The sequence below is a fragment of the Micromesistius poutassou genome, assembly GCF_964030765.1.
Source record: "Micromesistius poutassou genome assembly, chromosome: 1".
Lineage (NCBI taxonomy): Eukaryota > Metazoa > Chordata > Actinopteri > Gadiformes > Gadidae > Micromesistius > Micromesistius poutassou.
In genome coordinates, this window is record NC_140271.1 from 16,873,814 (window position 1) to 16,888,982 (window position 15,169).

Sequence of the window (15,169 nt, forward strand, 5' to 3'; positions counted from 1 at the left end):
CTGCGTCTTTTGAAACGTGGATTTAAGCATGCCAGCAGCTGTCAATCCAGCATGTGAATGTTGAAAATGTCAGTTTAAGGTCACCAAAGTTTTGGAGTTGTGGAGGAGCAGTTTAAAATGAATGGAGCTTGGGTGCGGCTATGTGATGGAGGTAGGACCGGGGTCTAAGGAGGGCGCAAGTCCAGACCTAATGAAGGAATGGCAGTACCTGTGGCGTGAGGTTCCTCAACACCAGCCAGCTGCTGGTTCTGCTGGAGCTGTCTGTGCTCCAGGTGTTACCAGCTGAGAGAGACCGAGAGAACCAACTCCAGGGTCAACAGAAATGCCCAGAAACAATTTGCTTCACTTTGTTTATTTCACACTAAGATTGGAGTATGCCAAGTGCTAGCAATGGTTGGATCGGATGATACAGTGTTTTATTTATTGTCACACACGGTTACAAATATCCTAATTTTACTTGAACTGAAAACGACTTGAATCAATATATATATACATTTCACCACACAATTGAGCTTAATGGTAAAATATATGGATATTGAGTTAATTTTTCCAAAATATATTTCCATATTGAGGTATCTTTTTACAAGGCCTACTATGAGGAACACTGATGGAACAGGGATTGTGTCAATGTGGTTAACCAGTTTCATCAACTGGAAACAGATCCAAAATGGGGACTGGGGAAGTGAAAGCTTGTGTTACCTGAGGTGTAGGAGGAGCTCCAGGACTGGCCCAGTCCTAGGGAGTTGCCCCCCCAGGTGGAGGAGGATGAGGACGAGGAGGAGGGTGAGGGCTTTGTGTTGGTGAGGCCGGGCGGGGGCCTCGAGGGGGGCGCCGAGCTGCGGGGCCCCTGGGGGACCTTCCACAGCTCGTGGGACAGCGAGCCTGTGGCCTCCCTGTTGGAGATGGGCCCTGGGGACCAGGTGGACTTCATGTCCGGCAGCTTACCTGCAGGGAGGGGAGGGGGTTGGCATCGGTGAGAGACAACCGACCAATAACCACATTCATGCTTTTTCAACCAAAACGACAGACAAGTTGCATCAAAAGGGTGGGATGCATTTGTTGTAGGGCTGTGCGATTCATCTAATTTTGATCACGATTTCAATATAATCTAGTTTTTTTTTTTATATATTTATTTTATTCATTAAATGTCTTATAAGAATTGCAGAACAGCTGGATACCAATCTTTATATTATTTTCTATCTGAACATTTTTTTAAGGGGAAATTTCAAAGTTCTCAGTTACAAAGTGTTTTTTTTGGAGAGAAATATATTATATTCGTGATTATTTTTTCCATAATCCTAATGCGAATGTGTGTGCACTTGATTCTTGATTCTTCCCTAATTTGTTGACCCCATTCCAGGAAGTATTGCCATGGACGTCCATACAACTATGCTGTCACCAAAATTGTAATGTAAATACTTCCACATCAGTTTAATAAATAACTTTTTGACATGATTAAAGGTAGTAAAGCAGAATTCCCATTGTGAGTGGTTATTGGAAATGCATGGGCTTGTTAAGTGTGGCTGCTCACTGTGTGGATATATCTACACCAGGTCTGAACATACTGATTGAGAATTCTGCCTCCCCAAAATCACAGTTGTGTGTTCAAGGATGTCTGTGTGTATTTGTGTGTGTGTGTGTGTGTAAGCAAACGCGTCGCAAGGCAAACAACCACAACAGGGCTTCTCCTTGAGGGAAAAGTGAGAGAGATACCCAGAAACAGAGACAGAGACAGAGAGGCAGATAGAGATAGAGTGAGTAAGTGAGTGATCAAGAGAGAGACAGACAGGCACATGGACAGAGATTGGGAGAGAGATAACTGCACACATACAGGGTGGGATACATGTTAGAGCTCAGTCAATGCCCAACAGTAGCCACACACCAGCCTACCTACAAACAATACAGACAAACATCCACTTCCCTCTGGAGCATTCCATGCTGCATCCAGGAGAGTATGGAAGCTAGACCTATGCGGGGTATATACACAAGGGGAGGGGCCCCGGACTGGAGTTCATACTCTCCTCCTTGGTTGGACATCTTGTTCATATGAGGGGTCAGAGGGTTAAGAGGGGAGGAGATGCCTGTTTGTGAGGGATGGTTCACCGTAGTGGGAGGGGGATGGGTGTTGGGGGCCTATGGGCTTGAAGGGGTGATAGGGGGGAACTTTGTACCTGCATCGTCCATCTCGGGGGACGACAGACTGAACGAGCTAGAGTAGGAACTGACTGGCCAATCAGTGGAGGGAGGCGGAGCCTCGGTCTGAGTGGGGGAGGAGCCTAAGTCCATGCCAATAAAAAAAAGAAAAAAGGTAGAAAGACAAAAGAAACAGTGAAGAAATAAAGGACATGAAAAAAGATTGAAGGAATGAAGTGAAGGAACAGAAGCTTTCCAACAGATGAGAGCTTGCTTATCAACAGAAAAGGAAGGGAGTATATATTGCAAAGAGGCACAATTGTGGAGAAAGTTTAAAGTGTAGAAGATAAAAGAAAAAAAAGACCCCAACCAAAAGTGTGTCATGTAAATGTGAACAAACATACATCAACTAAAACACAGGTGAAAGCCCACCTGAATCACGTGGAGACTGGGTGCGGTTCTACAATAGATCTGAACCTATGCTCCCTGAGCTCCCTGTCCATGGTGCTCACCTCCACTCCGGTCCCGCAGCAGGTAGCGGTTCACGTCCTGAATGTTGGTGTTGATGGTGGGCCCGTTGGGGACACTCCCTGGGGTCATGTTGGGGTCCGTCTCGGGGTCAATGTTCTGGAGGCCCTTCCATGGCACGCCGGGGCAGAACTCTTGAGCACAGTGCCATGGAGAGGTTAAGTGTTGAGCTGATAACCAAAATACCTCCTTTTTTGTGCATCTACTTCTACTTCCTTGCATCTAATCCCTATCAACATCTGCATGGAATATTAATGTCCCAGCGAAGATACACGCAATGCATTTTTTTTGTTCCATTAATCTCTTTGTGTTTCTATCGCTTGGTTCTATATTGTAGCACTTAAAAGCAGTTGCTTTGCTCAATTTGCGAATGTGTGTGCACTTGATTCTTGATTCTTCTTTCACTCTTCTTCATTGTTGAATGTGCTTTGGTCAAAAGCATTTGTAATGTAATGTAAATAAATGCAATGTGCCACACTAAGTACTAGGAACAACTTCTTGGTGACTACGAACTACTAGGAACAAGTACAGACACACACACAGTGCTACAGTGCCCACATAGTCTCCTCTCACTCGCAGTGCATCATTTGGGCTCTGTGTGTGATAGTGTATGCTTAAAGTTAACACTCATGATGTCAAGTGAAGTGCATCCGCCACCGGTTCGGGTAGAGAAAAAAATCAGCAGGAGTGCAGATTGGAAGTACTTATGCTTTGAATCAAATTACCAAGGAAATTCAAAAGACACATTAAACCCATATGCAAGCGATGCTACAGAGACCAAACACAAACAAAATATTAAATGATATCTGATCCTTTTCTTTTTACAACCAAAAATGATGTCAGTATCATGACAACACTTAGGATGCAGTTGTTGGTATCTGCTTGACTCTTTTTGTTATTTCAACTCCATCCAACTCCATCACAACTCGAAACACTGAGCTATGGCCGCAAATGTTTCCAACAACAGGCAAAAAAACAGTCCAGTGACTGACCTGGAGGCCAGGTGATGTTGGACCCGTTGGCCATCTTGTCGTTGCTGCTCTTGCCCGGGCCCCAGTGGTCCGGGGGGCTGGAGGGGGAGTCGGACAGTAGGCTGTAGGAGCTGTAGGAGTCCTCCATCTGGGGCAACTTGCCAGAGGGTCCCAGGTTGGCTAGGACAGGACAGCAACAAACATTTAAGAATCAATTACAATTCATCATAAATATAAAATCACATAGACACTTTAAAATACAGATTTAAAATAATCAAATAACAATCAAATAACACTTACTTGGGCTTCTGTGCTTCAGGTTGTGTTTGACAATTTAGCACATGTATAGTTTGATAAGATCAAACTCGATAAGCATGGAGAGTATATATTTTTTGATGACACAATCTCCAATGCATGGCCTGTAGCTCAGGGCTTTAATTGAAAAGGCTGTGCATTTGTCTTTTATTCTGACCTATCCCGCTAACTGCAGGGGTCCTCATATGTCCAGAATTGGTGTGTCTCCTCACCATGCTTGGCCAGGTTGTGCTCCAGGGGGGAGGACCCCCCGGAGAGGGTGTCCATGGGGTTGGGGTGCGTCCACTGGGATAGGCGGGACTGGGGCTGGGAGTGCTCCTTCATGGACAGCCCCCCACCCACCTCCATACAGTTTACATTCATGTTGGGATTCAGTCCAGCTGAGGGCACGGACACAGAAGCAGAAGAAGAGGGGGAGAAAAGGGTTTAACAACATACTAATGCCGCTTTTCCACCGACATTACCAGCTCGACTCGACTCGCCTTTTTTTGCGTTTCCATTGGCAAAAAAGTACCTGGTACCTAGTACCGGGTACTTTTTTTAGTACTACCTCCATCGAGGGTCCAAGCGAGCGGAGTAGGTACTTTTGTGTGACGTAAACAGGCTGCTGGCCACTGATTGGCCAGCGGCTGTAAATGGGAATAATCACTCAAAGTTAAGTTGTGTCTGGCGTGGCTGGAGTCCACGGACCCGCTCCTGAGGGGGACACTGATCAGCGTTTCGCCGTGTGTGTCGCTCCTTTCCCGGCACTAGAGTTAGGCTGCGCGGGCGTGGTTGTGTGTGTCCGGCGTGGCTGGAGTCCACGGACCGGCTCCGGAGGATCAGCGTTTCGCTGTTTCGTTTTTGTGTCGTTCCTTTCCCAGGGCTCGAGTTTCGCCTCCATCAACGTACCGTATGACAACAATAGACGTGCAGTCATTGCGCTTTTTATTTTGTTTTATTTCCCATCATAACCTTTCCCGGGAATCAGGAAATAGTCTTGATCAGATTCAAATTTCCCGGGAATCGCGTCTCCCGTGATTAAAACCTAATGAAGACCCGCCCATGGTGGAGAGGTACTTTTCTACGACCCGCCCACATTGAAGAGGTACTTTTTTAGATGGAAACGCGACATGCCTGGAACCAAACCGAGTCGAGTCGAGGCGAGTTGAGTCGAGTCGAGCTGATACTGTCGGTGGAAAAGCAACATAATAGTATCATCAAAAACATAATCATCAACAGAATACAAAAACATTGACTACCACGTCTGTCCCAATGTTAATGGCAATGGCAATGTTGTTACATCTGAATCAATAACACGCTTTGCTGCATGAATGTACACACTCATCTAAGGTCAGTTTATCTTGTATGGCATCAACTGGCATCTGTGTGATGCATCAATCAAACTGGCATCAATTTGTGCCAATTAGCAACAACACCTCGCAGTCACATGCTTTGTTTTAGCACATAGCTTCTCTCTTTGAGACTCAATGCTACTCACAGAGTGGGTAGGGGCTGTAGGCGTGGGGAGAAGACTGTGGCTCTTTGGTCTGCAGGTCTGGAAGGCCTGAAGCATGGGGCTGTCCTGGAAAGGAGTCCAGGGCTGATTTGACGGATCCTGGGTGCAGGCCGGCATGGGAGGTGGGCGGTGGCGGCTGCTGCTTCATCAGCAGGGCCTGGGCCAGCTGGCGCTGGTGCTGCTGGATCTGTTGCTGCATGTTAGTGATTGTACGTGCAACCTGGATGGACGGAGGAGGAGTTACCATGGAGATGTGTAGCCATATAAGGTAGTGACGTAGCCATGTGCAGATGTTAAAACTGAGAGGATTTACCCCATAGCTAATGTTAATACCAATCATACCTAGGCAAGGCAACTTTATTTATAAAGCACTTTTCATACACAAGGCAGACTCAAAGTGCTTCACATATAAACATTGTCATACAATAAAATAAAATAATAGATAAGTAAAAAGTAAAATAGATAGAAAATAAAGGCAAAGTAAAAAAAAAAACATTTTAGAAAGGCAGAGTTAAAAAAAATGCATTTTAGAAAGTGAGAAAATAAAGGCAAAGTTACTAATAAAATAAAAAAATAGAAGCATTGTAGATTTAAGATTTAGCAGAAAGCTAAAGCAAACATAAAAGTCTTCAGTCTTGTTTTAAAAGCTGTCAGAGTTGGGGCAAGTCTTAAATCCTCAGGGAGTTTATTCCAGCTATTTGTTGCATAGTAACTAAATCCTGCTTCCCCATGTTTCGTGTTAACTCTGGGGATAATTAACAGATTGGTCTCAGAAGATCTTAGTGGCCTAGAAGGCTTATGTAGTGGAAGCATTTTGCTTCCACTACAGCCATTTGACCTAGCCATTTGCTAGTGTCATACTGAAAGAAGCAATGTGCTCACGTCAATACTAAGATAACTTAGCCTTTAGCCAATGTTAATACTGTGAGAACTGAGCAATGTGCTAACGTCAATACCCATCATACCTAGCAATGAGTTAATGTAAACACACAGAGGATGCAGACACAGTTTATCAAGCGTTGTGTGCATTCATTGTTGAGAGAGAGAGGACTGGGGTTAGTGTTTGAAAAAGACGCATCCCTCTCTATTAAGAGCATTATGAAGAGGAAGGCTTTCCACAACCCACACACACCTGCTGCTCTTGCTGTCGGATGGGGCCAGAGACGTTACGCTGCCCCTGCAACATCTGTTGCTGAATCTGTAAACGCTGGTATGCCTGAGACACAAAACACACATGTTGAGAGGATTACTGTTTAAGCCTAAGGGACAAGGCTTGCAAATGAACCCTGGCTAGAAACCCTACATGTGGTACATCTGGGTCTTTGTATTTAAACTGTAGTTATGCTATAGTGATGCTTTTATGCCCCATATAATAATTCACATGCATTAATTGACATTACATGAATTACATAACAATAAGTATTTAGTAATTGCTTTTATCCAACAAAATCCTTACAGTAATTGGGTTTTTGACATGTGTCATGTGTATGTCATGAGCAGGTAGGAGTTAGGTAGACGGAGGACGTCACCCACCAGTTGCAGCTGGTAGAGTTGGTTGAGGAGGGTCATGTGTTGAGGGTTAATTGGTGAGGTTAAAAGTGCAGGGTTCAGACCAATGTTTTTTGCTGCAAACTGTAAGAGCTGTGCTTGGACCTGCAAAGCGAGAGAGAGCAAAACCAAAAAACGTCTAATTTACATTAAGCTAATTTAAAGTGATTTAAGGTATTCCAGTGTGTGTGTGTCTCTCTCATGACCTGAGGGGAGAGTATCTGAGGCACTTGAGCACGTAGACCGGGCTGGGAGGAGCCGAGCGTTGGCACTGGTGGCTGCGGGGGAGGGGCCTGCTGCTGATGCTGCTGATGCTGCTGATGATGCTGAAGGGCGCGGGCTTGTGCTGCCCCACCACTCCCAAACATCCCAGTCTGCAGAAATACAGAGAAATGCAATAAGATGATTCGTATTTAAAACTTGATTTAATTCTTACCACTGTCCTGTGCCCCTCAGCAAGTATAGTACAGTAAAATTAAGAATAATGTTTTAATAACAATAAAACTACCAAAAATATACAGTGAATATGTCAAGAAAGAAGCAGTAATAGAGACGCAAAAATAAATAGTAACATTATCAATATAATTAGATGTGTTTTGAGTGCTGTGACACTCTTTTTATCTATGCAAAGGCAACACACATAAGGCATTTTTACACTGCCAAGCCGGTATGGTCGCGGACAGGCACACCCTGCAATTTCACTGTCTTGCCTGTGTGAAACCGAGGGGCTATAATCCGTCTTTGTCCGGGAGCGAGCTGTCTTGGTTCATTAGAGTAGGGGGGACTACGCACGGAGAGTAGACCTCTTTAGAATAATTTGCATACTCTGAATGTTTTTATTTATTTATTCAAGCCACTCGCATGCACAAATGAGTAGACGACATCTCAGTGTAAGCTACTATTTACAAGTGCAAAAACGCCAACATATTCTTTATTTTGCTTTATTTTTACCACGTTTTTAAAGCCTCATAAGGAAAGTTCCTCTGCGTCTTTCTCGTAGATAACACCATCTTTCAACGTCTTTGTTAAATGCGACTGCATCACCTTCTCTCCCATGATGGTCAGTAGCTCGCGGATTTCACCGTCTCTCCAGTTAGAACTACTTATGTTGACTACTTATGTTATGTCGCTGCGTTGTCTCTGTTGTAGAGACAACGCAGCGACACCTCTACCCAAGTCCTGCTCCTGGAACCGCGAAGCCATCAGGCCTTCGAGAAAGATGTTTTCAGTGGACAGCTGTCAGTTCACTTCGAGTCCATATCATTTCTCCAACGCGCCATTGTTCCGACCTCTCGGTCGTATGCAGACTCCTCCGGCTGCTCTGCCGGCAGAGGAGTCCGCATACGACCAAGAGGAACAATGGAACGTCGGAGAAATTATATGGACCCGAAGTGAACTGACAGCTGTCTGCTGAAACATCGCTTTCTCCTTCATGTTCGTTTCAATCTGGACTTCAGACAGTCAAAGCCAAAGTTAATTTCCCCCAATTCCTTTTTCCCCCATGGGCGAGATAAACTCCACTAGGAGTCTTTACTTGTTGTGGAAGTACCAGAGCGTCGGAGAACCCAACGCAGTCTGTAAGATTCATAATATGACCCACATTTAGAAAAACATGTACTTTTAATTCAGCCTTGGGTGAAATCAAAGCGTAGTGTCCGTGTGCTTCCACCTTTAATGAATGCATGCCATGCGCGCTCCCACGGCCGGGGCACAACTCTTATAGGGGGTAACTCACCGGCTTCCTCCATCTTCTGCGCCACCTTTTAAAATAAATCGCCGTTTCTCGTTTTCCGACGGCGACAACAACAACATGACTATCGTCTCCTTCTACTTCCGGCTCACGGCCCCGGGAAAAGATCTCGAGCATGCGCATAACGCAATTCAACGCATAATCCAATTCGACTCCGTTCATGCACGCTTAACTCGACTATGAATCGCATTATCTAAATTCGACTATGAGTAACCCAATTCGATTAGATTTTAGCTCGACTAAGGTGTATACATGCATCTTAATAATCCAATCATAGTTGGACTAAGCCAATAATTTGACTTTCTTGAGTGTCATGTAAACGCACTGACTGTTAGTTCCCCAAACCTAGAACTGCTCTCCGTTTCCCTTAGACCCAAGTACAGCCACAGGAGTTTGGTCAACTCTTTGTGTGCTTAGTTTATATCCCCCGATGCAAATTACAAGGTGGCAGCAGACACCATACACCAACACATACAAGACCTGGAGACACTCCCCAGACACTCCCAAGTTCATTCTGGGCGCCTTTAATGGCTGTTTCATGTCAACAGTATTGCCCCATTAGCAATCAGCTATATGTCCGATGTGCCACGATCTGTGCTACGGCAACATAAGAAATGGGGCCACCAGTAAGCCACCAGTAGGCGGATCAGACCACAATACGGTCTACATGTTGCCCTCATACCGTCAGAAACTCAAAAAAGAGAAGCCCAAAGTTAGATCAGTGCCTGTATGGGACCCTGACATTTTGACAGCTCTGCAGGGCTGTTTCGATTGTACATATTGGGAGGTCTTTGACTGTGACGACTTGGACATTCATGTGGAGACGGTTTACAACCTATATCAACTTTTGCGTGGATAGTCTGATCCCTATGAAAAAAGTAGAAATGTTTGGCAACTCAAATCCATGAATAACAATGGATATTAAGAGACTGTTGGTGGAAAAGGAACGGGCAATTAAAGCAAATGATAGACGCGGGGGGAAGTTGATTCAAAGGGAAATACAAGCGAAAATCAATCATAACAAGGGAATATATTAATCAAACTATTACTGGATAACAATTTGCGGATTGCATGGAGAGGAATTAAAACTATGATTGGACAAAATAATCAGCAAACATCCCGTCGCACACAGTGGATGAGGCAAATGCCTTGAATTCATTTTTTTCTAGATGGGAGAGCGGTGGGCGGTGTGAGCCAAGCTGTATGGACAATGCGATAGAATGCGCACCAATCAGCGTCAGCTGCAGAGAAGTGCGGCGGGTATTCTCGCTCATGAAACCCCGTAAAGCGGCTGGCCCTGACAAGCTACAGAGTATGGTACTGAGGACATGAACAACTCAGCTTTGTTTTCAGCGAACTGTTCCAAAATTCATTGGACACACATATGGTACCCAAAATTTGGAAAACAGCATAAATGTTGCCTATGCCTAAAAAACCCAAACCATCTGATTGAAATGATTTTAGGCCAGTGGCACTTACCTCCGTAGCAATGGAGTGGATTGTGCTGACCCACTTAAAAAAAATTACATTTGCATACAGACAGAAAAGAGGTGTGGAAGATGCAATCACCACCCTTCTAAATGGAATATGCTGTACAAACACCTGGAATTACCCTCATCATATGTACGTATTCTTTTTGTTGACTTTTCATCAGTGTTTAATACGATTCAGTCACATATCCTCATTGAAAAGCTGATGAAAATGGGAGTTAACCTTTCTCTAGGTTAACTCCCATGAAATGGATTTAAAATGGATTTAAAATGGATAAATGGATTTATGACTTTTTAACTAATAGAAAACACTTTGTTAAGGCAGGCAACTGTCAGTCATCCCTCATTAGCACAAATAGGGGCGTGCCCCAGAGGTGTGTTCTTTCTCCACTATTATACATACTGTACACAAATGACTGTGGAGCCACACCCCTGAATGTTCTCTTATTAAGTTTGCTGATGACACCCACTTTGGTGGGTTTCTTAACAGGTAATGAGATAAGCTACAGACAGGAAATTTAACAGTTTTATAAATGGTGCAATGCTAATTCCTTGATTTTAAATACTCTGAAAACCAAAGAAATGATAATCAATTTTAGGAAAAGGCCCCCTTTTAAACCACTTTAAGTCACTTTACAAGGGAATGACATAGACATGGTGGAAGAGTATAAGGCACTAGGCACTATCATAGATAGAAATTGACATGGAAGGCTAATACTCTGGCAAGATACTCAAATGCACAACAAAGATTTTATTTCTTAAGAAAGCTGTGTAGTTTTAAGGCTGATACAACGATCTTGAGATCATTTTATTTATCTTTTATACAAAGTGTTGTGACCTTTGCGATTCAGTGTTGGTGGGGGTAGCCTGTCTGTTCAGAACAGGAATATGCTGGACAAGGTTACAAAATTGGGCAGGAAAATAACTGGAACTGAGGTGAAAAGTATTACACATATTACTGATGAAAATACAATTATTGGCCTTGAGGATACAGGATGATCCATTTCACCCCCTCTTCCCTGAGTACTCCCTTCTCCCCTCGGGTCTGCGTTATAAGATAAGATAAGATAGTCCTTTATTAATCCCCCTTAGGAGAAATTTGCAAGTGACCGGCAGTACAGTGGGAAAAGAGAGTGCGAAACAAGAGTATATGTACAAATAAAATGTACCAATTTCAAAATAAAATATAATAAAAAAACTATTAGAATAAAGATAAACATACTATATATATATGTAACGAATGGCTCATGTAAAAACAAACACAGCACTGACAGATTTTGTGCCAAGGAGTATTCAGTTGATTAACAGGTTGAATTCAGGTAGAGAGCCACCCTAAAGTATGCATTAACAGTGTTGGGAAGGATACTTTTAAAATGTATCCAGTTACAGAATACATACCCAAAAATGTAATATGTAACGTATTCCGTTACCTCACTCAATCTGAGTATTGTATTCTGAATACTTGGATTACTTCCACATTGAATTGCATTTTATAAGTGTAGGAATGTGGCATCAAATCCTGCTTACTAAACAAGCCTATTCTGGTATGTTCTTCTGTTCGAACTGGCTGAATGTGTCAATTCTCCCTGAAAATGCACTAGATTATATAATTTGCTGTAGAAGAACAAGACTATAAGGGTAAAGATACGACCAACAGACAAATTGAGAGAGAGAGATAGAGAGAGAGTGAGAAAGTATTGGGCGTATTCACACCAGGAAAGTCCTTAGTTCGCTCTCTTTGATCCAGACCAAAATACAATGTTTATTTTTTGGTTTGGTACGGTTCCTTTTCACATTGCAATTTTCGCAACAGTCCCAGAATTTGACAACAAACCCACACGTGTGCAAAGATTGTTAAATCATTGGACAAAAGGTCTGGGGCGTTAAATAAAAGCATTAAATTAAAAAAAGGGGGGGAAAGCGCCGGTGAAAGTAAACAATCATGGATATCCAGCGTGATATACATTGATCTGTGGACCGGTCAAACTCCTCCTGCATTTCTATGTGTGTTTTCCAGCATATGTTCTGCCCAAATACCCAATAGACATTCCGTCTCCTCTTTGCTCCATGTTGAGCCACGACTCATTTCCACCCGACGGTCCGACAATGTGCTGCTGAGTTACCGCTACTCAAACAATAATTCCCATAATGCGCGCGGCTGAGCGGGTGCCTGTTACGTCCAAAGAGGCGTATGCTTTTTAGAACTGGATCGGACCGAGGTGCGTTCGCCTTCTCATCTCAAGCGAACCGCACCAGGGTTTGTTTGGAAACAAACCAAGACCACCTCTTCAGGGATGTCTCGGCCGGCTGATTTGGTGCGCACCAAAGTGAGGTGGTTGCATTCACACCAAGGCTAACGTACCAAACCAAGGGAACAAACTTGTTTAGTGCGCACTATTAAACGCTGTTGGTGTGAAAGCAAGAGAGTGAATAAACTTGTGAAACAGAGAAGTATCGACATTGTAACTGCAACAACAATGTAACTGTATTCTAAATACCAACTATTTAAATTGTAACTGTAACGTATTACAGTTACTTATAATTTGTATTCTGAATACGTAACGCCGGTACATGTATTCCGTTACTCCCCAACACTGTGCATTAAGCACTTTGAATGTTTATCTTTTTATATTGTCTGTTGTTATAAGTCTGTCATTCTGTCTATCATTGCCTGAGTCTGTATGTGTCCGGCTTTGTGCTGTTTTTTATGCTCCCAAGTGCAAGACAAATTCCCTTTGGGGCAATAAAGGTTTATCTATCTATCTAAAAAGGCGGGCATAAGACGGGCATATTTGGCACAGTGAGTCACCAAGAAACCCTTAACATACAGAGAGGAGATGTCTGACCTTATCCATGAAGGGGGAGCGGCGGTCCACGGTGGGGTCTTTGGAGAGGAGCGGGGGCCGGGGGCCCCCCAGAGACTTGTTGATGAGGCCGTTGCTGTAATCGTGGCCGGCCATACCCATTCCCCGCTTGTCCAGCTCCAGCTTCTTCTCCAGCAGCACACTCATGGCCTGGTCCAGGTTCATGTTGTTGGTCTTCAGGGCCTCCTCGGCTGGGTCCCTCTGGCAGGGACACACACACACACACACACACACACACACACACACACACACACACACACACACACACACACACACACACACACACACACACACACACACACACACACACACACACACACACACACACACACACAATCGTAAACCACTAATACAAATACAAAACAAGTAATAAAAATAGTTTACATTCAGCATTAAATTGACAATTCAAGTGATAGTTCCAGTAATGACATAAAATCTAATCTAACCTTTGAAGCTAATACTAACTATTCAATCCATTTTATTTATTTTCATGCCTTCTATCTATGCTACAGTTTCTACAAAATATAATGAAGGCAGATATGCATTCTGCTCATTGAAAAAGGAAGAGGCAGTAGTGAGTAGGTTTAAAAATAACTGTATTTCCGGATGCTAGTGCTTAAGGGGAAATTACGCCAATCAGACTTGCCAAAACTGCCCGGGACGTTTGAAAACAATGGTTGAAAACACTTGGGATTATGTAGGTACACAATAAAATAAAATATATAACATAAATCTGGTCGTTTTTACATGTTTAAATGCCTAAATATTACATATTCTACCTTTTAACGTAGAGTGAGCGTCAGTAATGTTTCTGCATTTTTAACATTTTGTGAACTTGACCCAAATAAATGACATAACAGAGCTGGGCCCCGTTTCCCGAAAGCATCGTTAGCCTACGTGGTTCGTAAAGTTCATCATACAAGCATCGTAGAGTTTTCACACCGTTTCCCGAAAGCATCGTTGTGTAACGAACGTCGTTAAAACCCTCGTAGATAACGAGGGCTCCAGTGGCACTCGTAGAGCGCTAAGAGCATCGTTACTATAGCCTCAGTGGAGTCACCAGCTGGACATTCCGTGGTATTGGAGGTGTTTTATTAAAACACCTCCAATACCAGAATGTCCAGCTGCCGCAATTTCACAATACCCCAAAAACAGTGGTTACCGCCGATATATTACTCGTAGACTACTGTTTAAACAACAAAGACAGAGATTTAAACAGCAAAGATATGTTAGAAGTCAACAAAAATATAACTCATTGCAGCAATTTAAAATTCCAAAAATACATGCGCAGCCGAAATGTACCGATCAAACACCACGTTACAAGGCAACAAGGCATATAATAAAATCAAATGATTCCATTGCTTGTGTGGGAGGTCACTTGCTGTCTCCCTCTGATTTTAATTCAACCATCGTGGTTAAAATGTCCTCATATTGATCAATGACAGAAGACATACTGTAGGCTACATGAATCATGCTAGACCAGTGGGTGTCGGAGAATTTCTGCAGGCGTTTTTTGTTGCGATTGTTTGCCATAAAGCACTGTAGGTGCTTCGGTGAGGCTGTGATGAAGTTCACTATTTATTGGACCGTGTCTAGACAGTTACGAACACCCCTGACCTTAGTGGAGTGCACAAACGCCAAGTTGAGAGCGTGGTTTCTGCAGTGAACGTAGACTGCTTCAGGAAACTGTGCTGCGATGCGTGCCTTTCCCGCTTACATTGCCCGCACCATCATACCCCTTCCCAACAAAATGGGCAGGATCTAGACCAGCAACATCAATAGCCGTGTCAATGCCTCTGCGTTTGAATGATAATGAATTAATGATGTTGCATTTTTAATGTTTACACCAAAGATTCTAGACTAGAGATTGCGCGCCAATCACTGAAACCTGATGTGGAATCAGAGAAAGTCTTTGCAGCGCAAAGCACGTTTCAGAAGTTGTCACACAGACACATTTTTTATTTTTCTAATATGGAATTATTTCAGGGGGGGGAAATGCCGTGAAATGTTCAGGATTAGGACTGATGTCATATGTCGGCCTAGGCCTAATCAATTGTGTTTTAATATTTGTA

The 15,169-nt window shown here is 43.4% G+C and overlaps 1 protein-coding gene across 3 annotated transcripts in view; it reads right to left on the reverse strand.

Moving 5' to 3' along the window:
* Window positions 1-15,169, reverse strand: part of LOC311380671 (trinucleotide repeat-containing gene 6C protein-like) — a 103,686-nt gene that overhangs the window by 8,003 nt on the left and 80,514 nt on the right. For all 3 annotated transcript variants that reach the window (XM_084488405.1, XM_084488404.1, XM_084488403.1), the window contains 10 exons: window positions 13,080-13,298; window positions 7,200-7,367; window positions 6,979-7,098; window positions 6,578-6,661; window positions 5,428-5,665; window positions 4,160-4,327; window positions 3,654-3,812; window positions 2,646-2,795; window positions 700-945; window positions 209-282 (listed from right to left, as the gene is read on the reverse strand). In XM_084488405.1, coding sequence (XP_084344531.1) covers window positions 209-282; window positions 700-945; window positions 2,646-2,795; window positions 3,654-3,812; window positions 4,160-4,327; window positions 5,428-5,665; window positions 6,578-6,661; window positions 6,979-7,098; window positions 7,200-7,367; window positions 13,080-13,298 — 1,626 coding nt within the window. The remainder of the gene's footprint in view (window positions 1-208; window positions 283-699; window positions 946-2,645; window positions 2,796-3,653; window positions 3,813-4,159; window positions 4,328-5,427; window positions 5,666-6,577; window positions 6,662-6,978; window positions 7,099-7,199; window positions 7,368-13,079; window positions 13,299-15,169) is intronic.